Source organism: Podarcis vaucheri (genome assembly GCF_965113315.1).
Source record: "Podarcis vaucheri genome assembly, chromosome: 7".
NCBI lineage: Eukaryota > Metazoa > Chordata > Lepidosauria > Squamata > Lacertidae > Podarcis > Podarcis vaucheri.
In genome coordinates, this window is record NC_138765.1 from 49485079 (window position 1) to 49500262 (window position 15184).

General features: G+C 45.4%; 2 protein-coding genes across 4 annotated transcripts in view; both read left to right on the forward strand.

Annotated features, from left to right (window-relative positions):
• The window catches only part of BEAN1 (brain expressed associated with NEDD4 1), a 45514-nt gene extending 42490 nt beyond the window's left edge, over positions 1-3024 (forward strand). For all 3 annotated transcript variants that reach the window (XM_082232389.1, XM_082232391.1, XM_082232390.1), the window contains exon 6: positions 2525-3024. In XM_082232389.1, the coding sequence (XP_082088515.1) occupies positions 2525-2879 (355 nt within the window). In that variant the 3' untranslated portion in view covers positions 2880-3024. The remainder of the gene's footprint in view (positions 1-2524) is intronic.
• A 6245-nt stretch (positions 3025-9269) lies between these two features.
• Positions 9270-14797, forward strand: LOC309537470 (uncharacterized protein). The gene is made up of 2 exons (XM_082232338.1): positions 9270-9758; positions 12698-14797. Exons 1-2 carry the CDS (start codon positions 9426-9428, stop codon positions 14132-14134), a joined length of 1770 nt encoding a protein of 589 aa, XP_082088464.1. The 5' UTR covers positions 9270-9425; the 3' UTR covers positions 14135-14797.
• Positions 14798-15184: the final 387 nt, after the last annotated feature.

The following is a 15184-nucleotide window of genomic DNA, read 5'->3' on the forward strand; positions in this document are numbered from 1 at the left end:
AAAAGATCAAGGGGATGCCTGTGTAAAAAGGAGCATCTTCAAAATTTTCTCTCTTCTGTGTTCTCAAGATCAAAACTTACGAATTTCAGCCTGTTTAGTAAGCTCTTTCATGTTGCCTAGGTGTGTGTGAGAGCCAGTGTGGTGTAGTGGTTAAGAGCGGTAGTCTTGTAATCTGGGGAACCGGGTTCGCGTCTCCGCTCCTCCACATGCAGCTGCTGGGTGACCTTGGGCCAGTCACACTTCTTTGAAGTCTCTCAGCCCCACTCACCTCACAGAGTGTTTGTTGTGGGGGAGGAAGGGAAAGGAGAATGTTAGCCGCTTTGAGACTCCTTAAAGGGAGTGAAAGGCGGGATATCAAATCCAAACTCTTCTTCTTCTTCTTCTTAAAGTCGCTTCCACTGAGACATGACAAATCACACTGCTACTACAAGCCTCCAAGATTGGAATCAGGACCTGCTATGAACATATATAGTAGCTGTCTATGTGCTGGGTCATTGATCCAGCTAGTTCACACTGTCTGCCATAGACTGAAACAATTGTCTAGGCTCTTGGGCAGAAAAGGTCTTTCTCATCACCTTGCAAGGGGATGGACCAGATGATCCTCAGGGTCCCCTCCAGCTCTTCAGTTCTATTATTCTACCTACCTGGAAATGTCATGGCAATGGAAGCTGGTCCATGGGGCCAATTGGGCAGAGCCCCACCAACCTCAGTGTGCCCCCAGCCAGCTCCCCATATATCTGCATCCTTTCTTACATCCAGCCCAGAGAGTGGCACTGCTCATCAGCCTCCTCCTTAGTCTCAGAGTTGCCTTTATAGTCTCAGTGTTGCCCCACCTGCCATTGGCTCTGGCTCCCTGCCCTCCACCCTACCAGTCCCAGTGGGAAGCTGCCACCACTGGGCAATGGATTGAGACCTTGCCAGTATACATAGCATGTGCTCCGTCACTGAGATATTCAGTTCTGAGATATTCAACAGTTCTGTTGGAAGCAGCAACTCCCATCCACCTCTCACACACATGTATATTATAACGCAATGCTGTTTTTTAAAAAGACAATTCTAATGGAAATCTGACATCTTTTCATTGTAGGGTTATTAGAATCCCATCATCTCTTTAAAATTACAGTGAAGGACATTTAACCTACCATTCTGTCAACTGGTGCCTGGGGGTTGGGATAGGGAACCTAAATTAGCATGTTTCACACAGATAACAGCCTCTACCTCAGTGAAACTAATTCTGGAGATCCTTTTTTTATGGACTCTTTGATAACTTCTTACTGTGGGCTCTTTAGGAAATGGCACAGCATCCTTGTTCCTAATATATTCCCAGCTACTTTTGTTGCAAAAATGCTTGCCTCGTCAACTTTGTATTCCTCTAGCCCCCCACTTCCTCATCCTATCCTCCCACCCCACTCCTGACTTTCTCTAGGGGGTCTTCCTTCTGTCATTGCCAGCTTCTGAAATGCATCCTATGTTTCATTACCTCCAAAAGGTATATCTGAGCAGTGTTCACAGCTTTTTGAAACCTTAATTGTGCATTAGAAACCAATGAAGCAGACTCCTTACTCAGGAGCCCACAGGGAGTGAACATTTGTATGTTCAGAAAGCATTAATCCTGCATTAGCCTCAAGGTTATGGACTGCAGTGAATTAGAACAGCTTGGTTTTGATTGCTCAAACAAGAATTATAACCCTAAGACTGCATTCCTGTGCATACTTACATCACTTTCATCAGTGGGACCTCTAGCAAAATCTTGCAGTGTGGAGTCTGTTTCCCCCAACAACAGTCTGCCCTGCATTCCAGTGGTCCTCATTGGGCTGTTTCAGGAAATTCTCCCCAGCTGATATACTTCCCTCTTTTGTGCAGATGGTGTCATTTTAGTTTTTAAAAAACAACAGGACACAGAGCCTGAACATCAGAAATCAATAGAATGATATGTAATATTTGTATAGCCAGTGTGGCTAACCTAACACTGAAGTAATCTGCTTCTTGTGACTTGGTATTGGAGGGTGGGGATTCAGTACAGATCACATTTGAAGGCAAACCCACCAAAGTTGCATTTCCAAAACAATATAGAATCATAACACAGCCATCCTTCAGGATTTGCCAAATTTTGCAGTGTGTACAAAAATGCATATACATGCATGTACATAAAAACACATATATTTGTGAACACAACATACAAAAAATGCATTATATTAGAGAACATTGCTTTGCAAAAAAAGTTTAGATTAGGTAAAACTGCATACAAAAATGTGATTATTGGGATAATTTTTTTCCAAAATGCTGCTGAATTTTCATGAGAATTTTTTAAAAATTACAAATTGCTGTAGAAATATGGAGAAATGAATTTAAACTTGGGGAAAAATGAAAATGGACAGTTCTATCCCTAAGAGCAAGTGCTATGAATAGATAGGCCATCTGCTAAAACTTTTCTCCCTGTTTGTCATTTCTTCTTCTCTTGTAAGCCCAATTCTCCTCTGATATTTATGCAGCAAAGCTAACCTGAGGCTCTGTTTTCTTTCAGCTATGATGAATGTGTGGGGCCTGGAGCTGTGCAAATCTGTATTCCTACAGATGACCCTCCGCCTTACTCCCTGATAGACCCTTGTCGATGGAACGACTCCGCTATAAACATTCCCTGGGAAGAAGAGGTGACTCCAGGGGCTGCAGGAGAAAGGGATGCTGGGTATTCGGTCGGACTGCAGGGCCTGCCGCAACCCATCCCTTCCATTTCCTTATCCTCGTCATTCCCAATGGAAGCTGCCCCTCCCTACGAAACTGTTGTGTGTGAACAGAACATCCCTATTCCACTGGTCCCACTGGATTTACTGAAAACCTCTACGGAACACTATCAGACTTTTTTCAACAGAATAATGTAAAAGGGCAATGATTCCTGACCTGTGCTTCTGAAGGAATCCTTCAAGACTAAGAAAGGGTGATAACCTGGAATGATAATCACCCACCTACCCATAATACTTAACAAAACTTTATCTATTTTCTACTTGTGGGTTTTGTTTTTACAGGGGGGGGGATGAAAGTTTACCTGCACATTCTTCTTTGTGTTTTAGATTGTTCTTCTCCCCCTGAAATGTAAAACAATAAATGCATCTACTAGGGCAGTGGTTCCCAAACTTTCCTCCACACCCAACGGACCACTTGACAATCTTAATGATTGTTCTGCGTATTGTAGCAACTGAAATGCTCTGTACTAGATGCTGTACAGCTTTTAAATGTATTTTTATTGCTTCTTTTCTTTATTGTAACATATTGCAAAATAAAAGAAGCAATAACAATACCATCAAAAATCAATCTGGATATTTAATGCAATGGATGTGCCATCTCCCGTCTTCAACCACAAATCTACAGACACACCTGAGTGAAGCTTGGTCCATGGACCACAGTTTGGGAACTCCTGTGCTAGGGTATCTCCTGTAGGTCTTTTTGTAGCATTTGAAAGCACATCTGACTAAAATACTTCTAATGTAGATGTATGTAATACAGTCAAACCTAGTTGTCAGGTTTGTTACAGTGCTCTGCATGTCTTAGAACAAAAGGAATATATGATAAAGGGGTTGCATCTATCTTTTTAAGAATTGTTAGTAGATGTAAGCCAGTGACTTAGTAATAGGAGAGGATTCAGTGTTTCATTTAGCTGTAGAGTTCAGCTCAAGAGAGATAAAAAGATATCCTTAGTTTGTATCAGAATATCCCCATTTTATTAATAGGGAAATGTTTGTGTATTTAAGAGAATGAGACGGGAGGCTTCCCAGTTAAATTCCTAACTGAGCTAACCCAGTTCCAAACCCAAATATTATATCTACTTTCTGTCACAAACCTTTTCCCCTACCCACCTCAGTGATCAAGCTGTCTGGGGAGATTTATTGTGATATGAGACACGATTATTATGTTGCATACCAAAGAACTGGAAAGCAAAAGAAAATATGCATTTCCCTATTTTTACTGGGAGAGGTCTTACTAAAAAGAGGCATGTGATGCAATCATTTGAGTGCTGAGTTTGGAATATAGAAGAGCTGTGTTCAAATCCCTTCTTATTTCCACAGCTTGCTAGGTGGCCTTCGGCAAATTGCTATCTTTGTAGCCTCTTCTCCCTCACAGGATCACTGGGGCTAAAAAGCAGCTCTGATCTCCTTATTTTCTGCATAAGACCAAGGTACATCTAACCCAACATTTTGTTTCTGACAGGGACAAATCAGCTGTCTCTGACACGTTCACAAGCAGCCAGGCATATAGGTGATGGATCGCCTTGCCTTATTGTGTCCCTGGTGTCTACTATGCAAAGGTATACTGCCTCTGCTTGTGAAGATCATGTTTAGCAATTGCACATAACAACTACTCAGAGCCAAAGTAGAGTTGATGTTAAATGTGTATTTGCATGTAATGTGCAGAGTTCTTTTTTAAAAATGCAAACAGTGTCAACTTGGGGCCTGGTAGTAGCAGCTGATAATTATCAGGGTCACAGCAGGGGTGGAAGGGTGATTTAACATTTTCCTCCTCTGCTGCAGACTTGGGGGAAATCCCAAAGCCAATATTTGCGCTGGGGGGGGGGGATACCAATAGAGCAGGCATAGGCAACCTTGGCCCTCCAGATGTTTTGAGACTACAGTTCCCATCTTTCCTGACCACTGGTCCTGTTAGCTACAGATGATGGGAGTTGTAGTCCCAAAACATCTGGAGGGCCGAGTTTGTCTATGCCTGCAATAGAGTATTGTGTCCCCCTGAGCAAGTCAGGTCAGGAGTCGCAGAACCACAGACAGCATCAAGTGAGCAGACAGCCTTTTTACAGCCTCTGCTCCCAGACTACCTCCCCCAGGCTCCACCCTCTTGTAGATAACTTAAACTTCTTAAAGGGCCTACCCTCTGGCCTGAAGACAGGCACTCATCCTCCATTCCATCGCCTCCCTTCCAGTGTATGCTCTACACTGCTGGACCAGTGACCATCAGGAGGCACTGGATTCTTTAGGCTCAGGAAAAGATGCTAGTGGAAGTCCTGGCTCTGACTACAGGCCCTGTCTGGCAAGCTCGGGGGGGGGGGAGAGATCTCCTGATCTCCAAGAGCAGGCTCAAAACTGAATCTAGTCTTCCTCTGTAGCTGGAGACTCGTAAGCCCTCCAGCTTTGAGCCTTGATCACTGCTGGACTCTGAGGTCATGACAAATAGCAGCTCCAGAGAAGAAGAAAAATTCAGGAAGGAAAAGAGTAAATTCCCCACTTGAGACCTGCTACCACCCCAGTACTTATCAGTCCCTGCCCCAAAGCTTTAGTTGAACCTTTTTTAAAAAAATCCTGTATATTAAATGCCAATTTTAACATCATGTCTAGCTTGGCCCTCAAATTTCTCCAGTTGTCTTTATAAAGCAATGAAATGCACAGATCTGACTGGAAGGAGTCAGTGTGATGTGCTGGACTAGAAACCTGAGAAGATGCAGGTTCAAATCCCTACTCAGTAGTGAGTAGGTGACTGTGAGCCAGTTGCTCACATCTCAGCTAACTCACAGGGATGTTGTGAGGGTGGGAAAGGTGCAAAAGAGACTGTGCCCAAGTTCCTTGCAAGGGCATCTGGATAAAAATGTTGTTTGTTGTTGATGGATGGTGATTAACAGTAACATGCAATCTAAACCCCACAAAGACATCCAAATTATCTCATAACCTTGCTCCAACAGGTATCCAACAGGCAAGCGTTTTTCAGATGGGGTTCCAAAGAATTTTGGGTGTTCAGAAGATCATCATGGGCTCCTCAATGGATCATGGATTCACTTTCAGCAGAAAAAGGTTCTACTTGGTTGCAGCACCAGAACTTTGGGAAGCCCTTTTACAAGCTGTTTGTTTATCCCTCTCAGTGATATAATTTTGTAACCAAGTAAAGACAGTTTTATGCTTCCATGACTTCGGGACTTAACCCCCTCTGGTGCTTTATTTTTGCTGCCTTGTTATTTCTCATATATGATTCTGTGAGTATGGTCACAGCCACACCATCCATTTAAAGCCCTCTTATACCACTTTAACGTTTCCACCAAAGAATCCTGGAAACTGTAGTTTGTTGAGAGAGTCCCTAACAACTCTTAGCACCCTTAAACTACAGTTCCTAGGATTTGGGGGTGGAAGGGAACCATGTATATGAGTTTTGAATGGGTGGTGTGAATGAGTGTGTGTGTGTGTGTGTGTGTGTGTGTGTGTGTAGCAATTTTGATACTGCACTGTTTTACTTATTGGAATCATGTTATTTGTTCACCCCTTTGGGAGCGCAAATTGAAAAGTGGTCTACAGGTTTTAGGGGGAACCTCAGTCAAAATGCCTTCTCAGTGACCCGTCCTCCTTGTTGCTAGTCACCCCTGCCCTCTCCCTCTGGGCCCAATCTGTACAATTGCCTGGAAGGAAAGGGTCGGACTAGTGGAAGCTTTGCTGCTCCATCTTCTCCCTTTTGTCATTGTGTGCAAGCTGGGGGTAGGACAGGTGTCCATTCATCACACATTCCCTTCCTGTGTTTCCTTTCATTAGGGAGTAATAATAATAATAGTCACTTCTGGTGATGGAGCTATATCAGTCCACCAGGGCAAAAACAGAAGAAAGAGGCTTGTGGCACCTTAGGGACATTGGAAGCTGCAAAGCAATGATGGCCTTATATAGATCTATGGCCAAGATCTCCAACAAATTGACAGCAAGACACACTCCTTCACTCTTCCCAACAATTCTGCTGCAATGCAACAATAGCCAGGCTAGCTGAGCTACCATTGGAACAGCCCCGCCCTCCCCCCCACCCCCCATTGCCTGGTTTGACTGCCAGACAGTGTCCCCTCCATCTATTGCTCTGGCTGCTCACACATGCCTGGGTGAGGGCCATACGGAAGGAACAGAGCTCAGTGGTACAGCATCTGTTCTGCATGCAAAAGGACCCAGGTACAAGCCCCAGCATCTCCAGGTAGGACTAGGAGAGACCCCCTGCCTGAAAGGCCACTGCCAGTGGGTGGTCTGACTCAGTATAAGACAGCTTTCTACATTCTTATCTTTCCCAGAACAAGGCTTAAACAAGTGGGAGAAGGGGGGCAATTGCAGCCATCCTACCTTCCTTACATGGTGTGGGGAACCTCCGATGGTTTCAAACACCAGTGTGTTTGGATCTTGCCTGTTTTCATTCATAGTTTTCACTCTGAAGTGTTTTCAGTCTAAAATACTCTTCTCTTTGAATCTTAGGTAATTATCAGATCTGGAATGTGAAAGCCCATTTTTATATTTCTATTGAAGGGCAAATGCATCATCACGACTCCTTAAGGAAATTACGATTATTAATTTATAAATGATGCTCGAAAGATCCATCCTGGTACTTTGGGGAATAAGGCATTTCTGCTCTATAACATTATGATGTTGCTGATTGCAACTCAAAAGTAATCACAGGTCAATTCATGGAAGACTCTTGATGCAGCTGTCTAATTAGATCATGAAAGCAAACACTTATCTTGCTAACTTGACATGGAGTAGGATTTGGCAGGTGGTTGAGATCCGGAATTTGTGGTATGCCTTACCCAGAGTTTGCCCGACTTACTACAGATAAAATCACTTACCTTAGAAGGGCAACTGCAGACTTTTCTCACCATTATATTGCAGCAACAGGGAAAACCGAGCTAGGCAGGTAATAGTGAAATTCTCAATAGAGACATCATTGCAAAGCCAGTTTTGAATCCTAACACTAAGGGTTGTATACAGCTAAGTCATACTCAAGAGTAGACCCATTGAATTTTTATTGGGGCTTAATATAGTCATTTCCATCACTTTCAGTGGGTCTCCTCGGAGTAGAGCTAACATGGGCAACAACCCTCAGCCCATGAGGGCCACCTCAATCTCTGAGCGGTGAGCGACTCCAGCAGTTCCAAATACCTGCCCAGGGTTCAGTTTCCTAAGAATTAAGGTCAGTGGAGACTCTGGTGTCTTTGGGATATATGGCTTTATTTACACTGAGCACAGGATGGAGGGGCTCACAGCAGCTCCATAGATAATGCTCCCCCTTTAGGTTTCCAGGGGAGCCCCAAAGTCCAACACAGTGCAAGCAAATCTCTAGCATTCAGCTTTTTAGCTCATGCGCACAATAACAACAACTCTGGCTAAAGAGGATCACCTGGCCTCGAGCCAGATGAGGGGAATGTGGGGAAATGCCCCACCCTTCCTGAAGAGCACCACCCCTTAGCTCATTCTCTGAGATGCCGATGAGCACTTAACTGGCTTGCTAAAGCCATTCCCTTGACAAAGGGAGTAGTTTGGCAGGCTTCCTCGCATACATTCGGCCTTTACAGATACCAGATGGAAGGCTTGGAAGGAGGCCCAAGGTTTCACGGAGATTTACTCTCCCAACGCATAACAATATTTTGCTACCTGAAGCAGAGTAACAAAGGGTCCTCCATTTAACGCCCTCCCTGGTGAGGTCCATCTGCCTGCTTCATTATTAACATTCAGGAGAAATTTTTAAACATCCCTATTTATCCAGGCATTTGATGGATGAAAGACACTGTTCCTCATAATGCTGAAATTATTAGCTGTGACAGTATGTGGTTGTTCTGAAAGGTCCTTAGATGTTTTAAATTGTTTTTGAAAGTTTTGAAAGTTTGTTTCATTTTTAATGCTAGTGTTTTATTACTGGGCTCCTTTGGGAACAAGGACGGGGACACAAATTTATTAATTAACATAAAATAAATGTTGAATTTTGCCTAGGAACCATTGGATTGAAGAATGGGTAATAAGTACAACAAATAGGGTTGTAACCAACTAAATTATACACAGAGCAGGCACATGATTTCCTCCAAAGAATCCTGGGAGGAGGTGTGGTTTTTTGGGGTACTGTAATGAGAATTGTAGCTCTGTAGGGGGTAAACTACAGTTCCCAGGATTCTTGGGGGGTCGGTGGGACGACATGTGGTTTAATAAAAGTCTTTTGAACATATGCTGTATACACAGCCTGAAATCAGTGGGCGCAAGTTGGCATCTCAATAGGTTTTACTCGGAGTAAAAAAAAAAGTTGAATGCCACTTTCCAGCGTCCACTCTTCAGACGCCCAAGAGCGTCAGACACCATCCCAAGCGGCTCTTTTCACTTTCGTTTTGACGCGCCTCGAATTCCCCACCACTTCCTGATTCGGGTCGGCAACAAAAGTCGTTTTGATCCACCTTTGACTGACAGCCGGCGTAGCCATTTAAATCCCGGGCAGATCAATGAGCAGGCCAATGAAGAGGCTGAAGCAGGGCGAGCTCCGATGGAGCCACAACTTCCTCAGTCCGGATGAGTCCTTAAAAGTGCTCGGGCACGTTTTGTATGTGTGTGTTTGTGCCTTAATTTTTTATATAAAAAAACCTCAGCACCTCTCGCCCTTATTTCAAGGGAGAAGGCGCCGTCTCCGCCTCCCGCGCAGGCTGGCTGGGCGCGATGAAGAGACCCGCGGCCGGGGCGGGCGCCGCGCAAGAGCTGCTCCGGGACTACCTCGCCTTCTACCGCGCCAACGGGGCGGAAGGGAAACTTCTGGTCTGCAACGAGGCGGCCGTGAAGAGCCGCGCGCGGCGCCTGCTGGCCTCGGAGCCCGGCTTGGCGGGGGCTCCGGGGGGCTTCGACGTCGCCGGCCTCGCCCAGAGCTGCCTGGCGGCCAAGGGGGAGACGGGGGGCGCCGTCTTTCGGAAGCTGCTCAAAGCCTTCGAGTTCCTGGAGCTGATTTGCGTCAACCTCTTCCTCTCCCCGTGGAGGAAAGAGATCAAGTCGCTCAAGGTAAGCGCGGGTCCTCCTTGGAGTAAGCAGCCGGGGCAAGCTAAGGCGGTGCCCTCGAGGGGTGCCCATCGACCCCAGCCAGACACGGGGTGGGGGGCAGTTTGTTTTATTTTTGCATTGTTACCCCCACTCTTTCCTCCCAAGGTGGTGTACCGCCCTATTGCATCCTCGCAGCAACCCTGTGAGGTAGCCCAATGATCACTCCAGTAAGCTTTGCAGGAGAGGGGGGATTTGAACATGAAAGCATACATCTGAAGGCAGCCCTGTTTAGGGAAGTTTTTAATGACTGATGTTTTAATGTATTCTTAATCTTTTGTTGGAAGCCGCCCACAGTGGCTGGGGAAATCCAGCCAGATGAGCGGGGTATAAAGAATAAATTATTATTATCATTATCATCATCATCATTATATTATTCAATGCACATTTAAAGCACATGGTTTCCCCCCAAAGAATCCTCGGGTCTGTAGTTTCCCCCTCACAGAGGTGTCCTTACTAGCATCCTTGACAAACAACAGTTCCCAGGATTTTGGGGGGGAAGTCCTGTGCTTTAAAAGTGTGTTGGGTATGCTATAAATGTGGAGTGTGGATCTGCCCTGAGCCTCCCCATTCCTTGTCCAATTCTCTCCACCCACCGGATTACATCATCACAGCAACCCTGTGAGGCAAGTTAGACTGATTGGCCCAAGGATCACCCAGTATGCTTTGCAGCTGAGTGGGGATTTGAACTCGGGCCTCCCTGTCCCTAGTCCAACACACTAACTATTGCACCATATTTTCATGCAGAAACATCTGGAGGATGCCACATATGGCTACCTGTGTCAAGCAAAACAAATATTGTTAGACTCCCATCTTCTTTGTATGGCCACAGGTTGCTGCACCACTGTTTCCCCCCACTTTACATTTTCACCTTCATGAGGAAAGGTAAAGAAATCATCATGGGCAGAAAGAGGAGCTTAGAGGGAGGGATTGCAGAATTGAAGGAGGGGGAAAAGCAGTTGGGGTGCCTTTCATTCCACACAAAATTGGCACACAGTGGAAAGTGTGCTATTAGGATTGTTTCCATGGGCACCTTTTCCTCACTGTCATTGACCATTCTAATAGGGTTCAGGTAAGCTGCTCCATTTCACAGATGGGTTTCTCTGCCTTTCTTGGGAAATCCTGTTATTTCCTAAGCTGTGCTGTACCTGCATAACATATATGGCAACTTAAAAAAGGTAAAGGGACCCCTGAACATTAGGTCCAGTCGTGGCCAACTCTGGGGTGGCGGCGCTCATCTCGCTTTATTGGCCGAGGGAGCCGGTGTACAGCTTCCGGGTCATGTGGCCAGCATGACTAAGCCGCTTCTGGCGAACCAGAGCAGTGCTCAGAAAGGCCGTTTACCTTCCCCGCTGGAGCGGTACCTGTTTATCTACTTGTACTTTGGCGTGCTTTCGAACTGCTAGGTTGGCAGGAGCAGGGACCGGGCAACGGGAGCTCGCCCCATTGCGGGGAATCGAACCGCCAACCTTCTGATCGGCAAGCCCTAGGCTCTGTGGTTTAACCCACAGCGCCACCCGCATCCGTATTTAGCAACCTAGGTTCTGCTTATTGTACAAGCAGAATGTTGCTATGTTGCAAATCCTTATCCATAAACTTTTTTAGACTCTGGAAAATTATCATTAGACAGGACTTATCCTTGAGGAAGCCATACTTGTTCTTTTTCAGCAGCACTTGTTCTTCTGCATACTTGATAATTATCTATTTCCACCAGTTTTCCCAGAACAGGGGTGTTAAGATAACAGGTGTGCTAATTTCCTGGATATTTCCCTCTTCTCAGTGCTGTTTTTCTAGAAAAATAGGTGCTACTATTCACCGTGAATTTGTTACAGTAAGTGCCACACTATTCAACAAAAAAAGAGGTGCCAGTACTGCGTACCCTTGAGTAACCCCATGGGAAGCACTGCCTCTTCTTATTTTAAGTCCTCTGGTGTTGAAGATGTTTTTGGGGACAAGGTCATCTTTGTTAAAAGATGGGCAATTTCACATGAGTCCTTTTAAGAACTTTTTAGTGGATTCAATCTGAACCAGGTGCTTTGTTTGTTTGTTTTTAATTTGTCCATAAGGCCTAGCACAGGGGCCACCTACCTTTTCGGAACAATGGGCACATTTTGAATTGGAGTGCTGGGGGAAGCAGAGACAGGGAATCTGTCTCTCCAGATGTTGCTGGATGACAGCTCCCACCATCTGTGGACCATTGGCCATGCTGGCTGGAACTGACAATACCCAGTCCTAACAGCATCATTGGGGGGGAGGTGTCAAAGGTTCCCCAACCATGCCATAAAGAAAAACAGGAGTAAGGAAAGGCTGAAGTTCCAGTAGTCATTGGAAGCTGACAGAGTGGATCCTGTAGTTTGTGTGGTGTGAATAAGTACTTTACTTTTGTGTGTCCTGAATTTTTCAGTATTCAGATGCTAAGAATTATACTTGGGACCTTCTACAGTGGTGCCCCGCAAGACGAATGCCTTGCAAGACGGAAAACTCGCTAGATGAAAGAGTTTTCCGTTTTGGAGGTGCTTCGCAAAACGAATTTCCTATGGGCTTGCTTCGCAAGACGAAAATGTCTTGCGAGTTCCTGCTGGTTTTTTTTCCTCCCCCCCCCCCTTTTTCTAAGCCACTAAGCCGCTTATCAGCTGATCTGATCAGCAGATAATCCGCTAATCCGTCAATGGGCTTGCTTCGCAAGACGAAAAAACCGCTAGACGAAGAGAATCACGGAACGGATTCTTTTCGTCTTGCGAGGCACCACTGTACATGCAAAGCTTGGGTGCTAACACTGAGCTATGGTTCTTCCAACATTGTAGAGCATTGTATGCGCTACAACAACCCATAGCAGTACCAAGTGTTGTTTTTCCCCATACATCTTGTTTCCTAACATCACTCTTCTCCGCCCCCCTCCCCAGACTTTTACAGGAAACTTTGTCTACTATGTGCAATCTGTTCTCCCAGAAGGCGTAGTAGAAAAGCTACTGAAGGAAATTGGCTATGTTGCAACTACCACCACAGAGTTTTCACTGGCCAAGAAGCTCAGTGAGGAGGAAACAGAACAAGCTGCCTTTGAAATATTCCTTGCACGAATCCAGTGTGAAGACCTCCTTGAAATTGCAGAGGATGTAAGAGACAGCGATCTGGTGGATATCCTACAGAAGAGAAGAGCCCAAAACCATTGCTCTCCTGAAGATAACCTAGACAGAAAGCACTGGCCCTGCCAGAGAAAGGAATACATGATTATTGGAGGAAGAAGTGAGATGCTTGATCTTCAGCAGACCCACAGCAAGCAGGCCTCTGAAGAAACTGGAAATGGTAGGCAAAGAAATGAACTTTCTCTCGAATTGACTACGGAAGAGACTCCGCTGGCTGCTTCCAAATTCACAAGTGAGCAAAATGCAAGCCAAGCCCAGGGAAGTGCTTTGGCAAACTCCTGCATCAAAAGCTCCGATAGTGAGGATTTCTTGATTAAATACAGCGACATTGTCATTGCGCAAAAGCCGCTCCACTTTGCAGAGCCCCATCCAAAAGCCTCAGAGGACAAGACTCAGAACACAGGACTCCCTGGGTCAAGGCGGGGCCCACCAGCAAATAAACCATGGCCACTCACTTTCCTTTCTCCTGGTGCCAGTGGCCCCCAAGCCTTAGCCATACTTAATGATGTTGCTTTGGAAGGCGAAGTCCCTTATAGCTACAGAAGCCAAGAATCCTCTCGGGAAACTATTGAATCTCAGATCTGTGATGCCATGAGCTGCCTTGCAATTCATGGATCAGATTCAACAGACAAGCCAAAAGAACTGAAAGGGAACACTCCGCAACACAACAATAAATTCACGGCATGCAACAATACAAGTAAAGAGGGAACCTGTGACTCATCCTTGGCTAATCTTAAGGAAGATGGTGTGGAGAGTCTTGTGTATCCCGTAGAGGAAACAGCAGGGCCAGAATCCCTAAGTAGCAAGAGAGGCATCCAGGAACTGCAACATTCTAGGATGAAACTTTCAGACCAACCTGGTGGGGATAGAGAGGGCTTCAACGTTGACCTCTACTCATCAGAGCTCTTCTGTGATATCGCTGTGTGCAATTGTCCCACAGGTGGTTCAGGTTATGAGAGACTTCTGGTAGGCATTCCGGGAGCAGGGGAAGCTGCAGAGTACCTTAGGCACATGGGTGAACCACCCAACTCAACTTGTTTCACCCACCCTGACGTTGGATATCATGGCGGTGCTCCAGCAAACATTCAGTGCAGAGGGGAAGGATGTCACTCATCTTTTGCAGACTCCGATCGTTGTGTTGTACCAGTGAATGAAACTAGCCCAGAAGGTTATGTCATTATAAACAAAGATGATTAAGAAATTAGTCCAACAAATCCTTCTGCATCCAAACCGCAGGTGGTTTCTTGAGAATGGAGGGTGCAGGTGGTGGACTGCTTCATGCCAAGCAGCTTCCTTCTATGTCATTCCACAACCATCATTTGCCTTTAGTGGAGTTTAGAGGAAAGCAGAGGAGGGCAGAAGGAATCTATTGAGGTACAATAATAAAACAGCCAAATCCTGTGCCTATTAAGTACTCAATTAAGATCTACTTCTGTGTACACTTACGTAGGACCTATAGCAGGAAAAAAGAACACTCACCTAAACCTTATTGAGATATATATCCCATTTCAATGCCATGATGCTCCCTTTCTCCTAGTTAGTCCCAGTAACATTACTCAAGACCATTCTGTGCTTGTGTGCCCAACAAAGACCCCTACAAAAATCAATAGGTACCTGCTAAGTCATAAACTCCCAGCCCTCTCCTCCTCACTAATTGCACGAACAGCTGGATTTAAATTTCAAGCAGAACACAGACTGTGTAAGTGAAATGAGTAGACTTACTAAAAAGAGGTGGCTTGTCAGTGTTTGCAAACTGGTGGGCCTCTGTAGAAGAATAAAATATTTCTCTGCTAAACTATTTCTGAATCAATAGGGGTGGGGAGTTGTTGGGGGGTTTTTGGAATAAAAGTGTGAAAATGATTTTCTCTCCCTGTAATCTTTACAAAAGTAAATGCAGCACACACAACCCAAAAATGTTAACACAGAAGGCAATGGGAACCTATAGGTTTGTGGAGCCAGGCTATCAGAAGCAGCCCCAGCAATCCTATCTGTATTTTCCAAGTGGCAAAATGGATGCATCCCAGAAAGTTGCAGAGAACAGAAAAATGGGCGAAAGCTCATACAGGTTTTAGGAACTAGAGGCTGCATTAACCCCTGGCATGTCTGTGCAGCTGATGGGGTCCCAGGCCTTGGCTGGGTTTATTGTAGACTCCTGCCCTTTAAATTTTTTGGCACACTGCTCCAAGCAGCTGCATTTAGTTGCTGTACTCATTTCCCACAATGACCCTGATATAGTGCTACACTGAA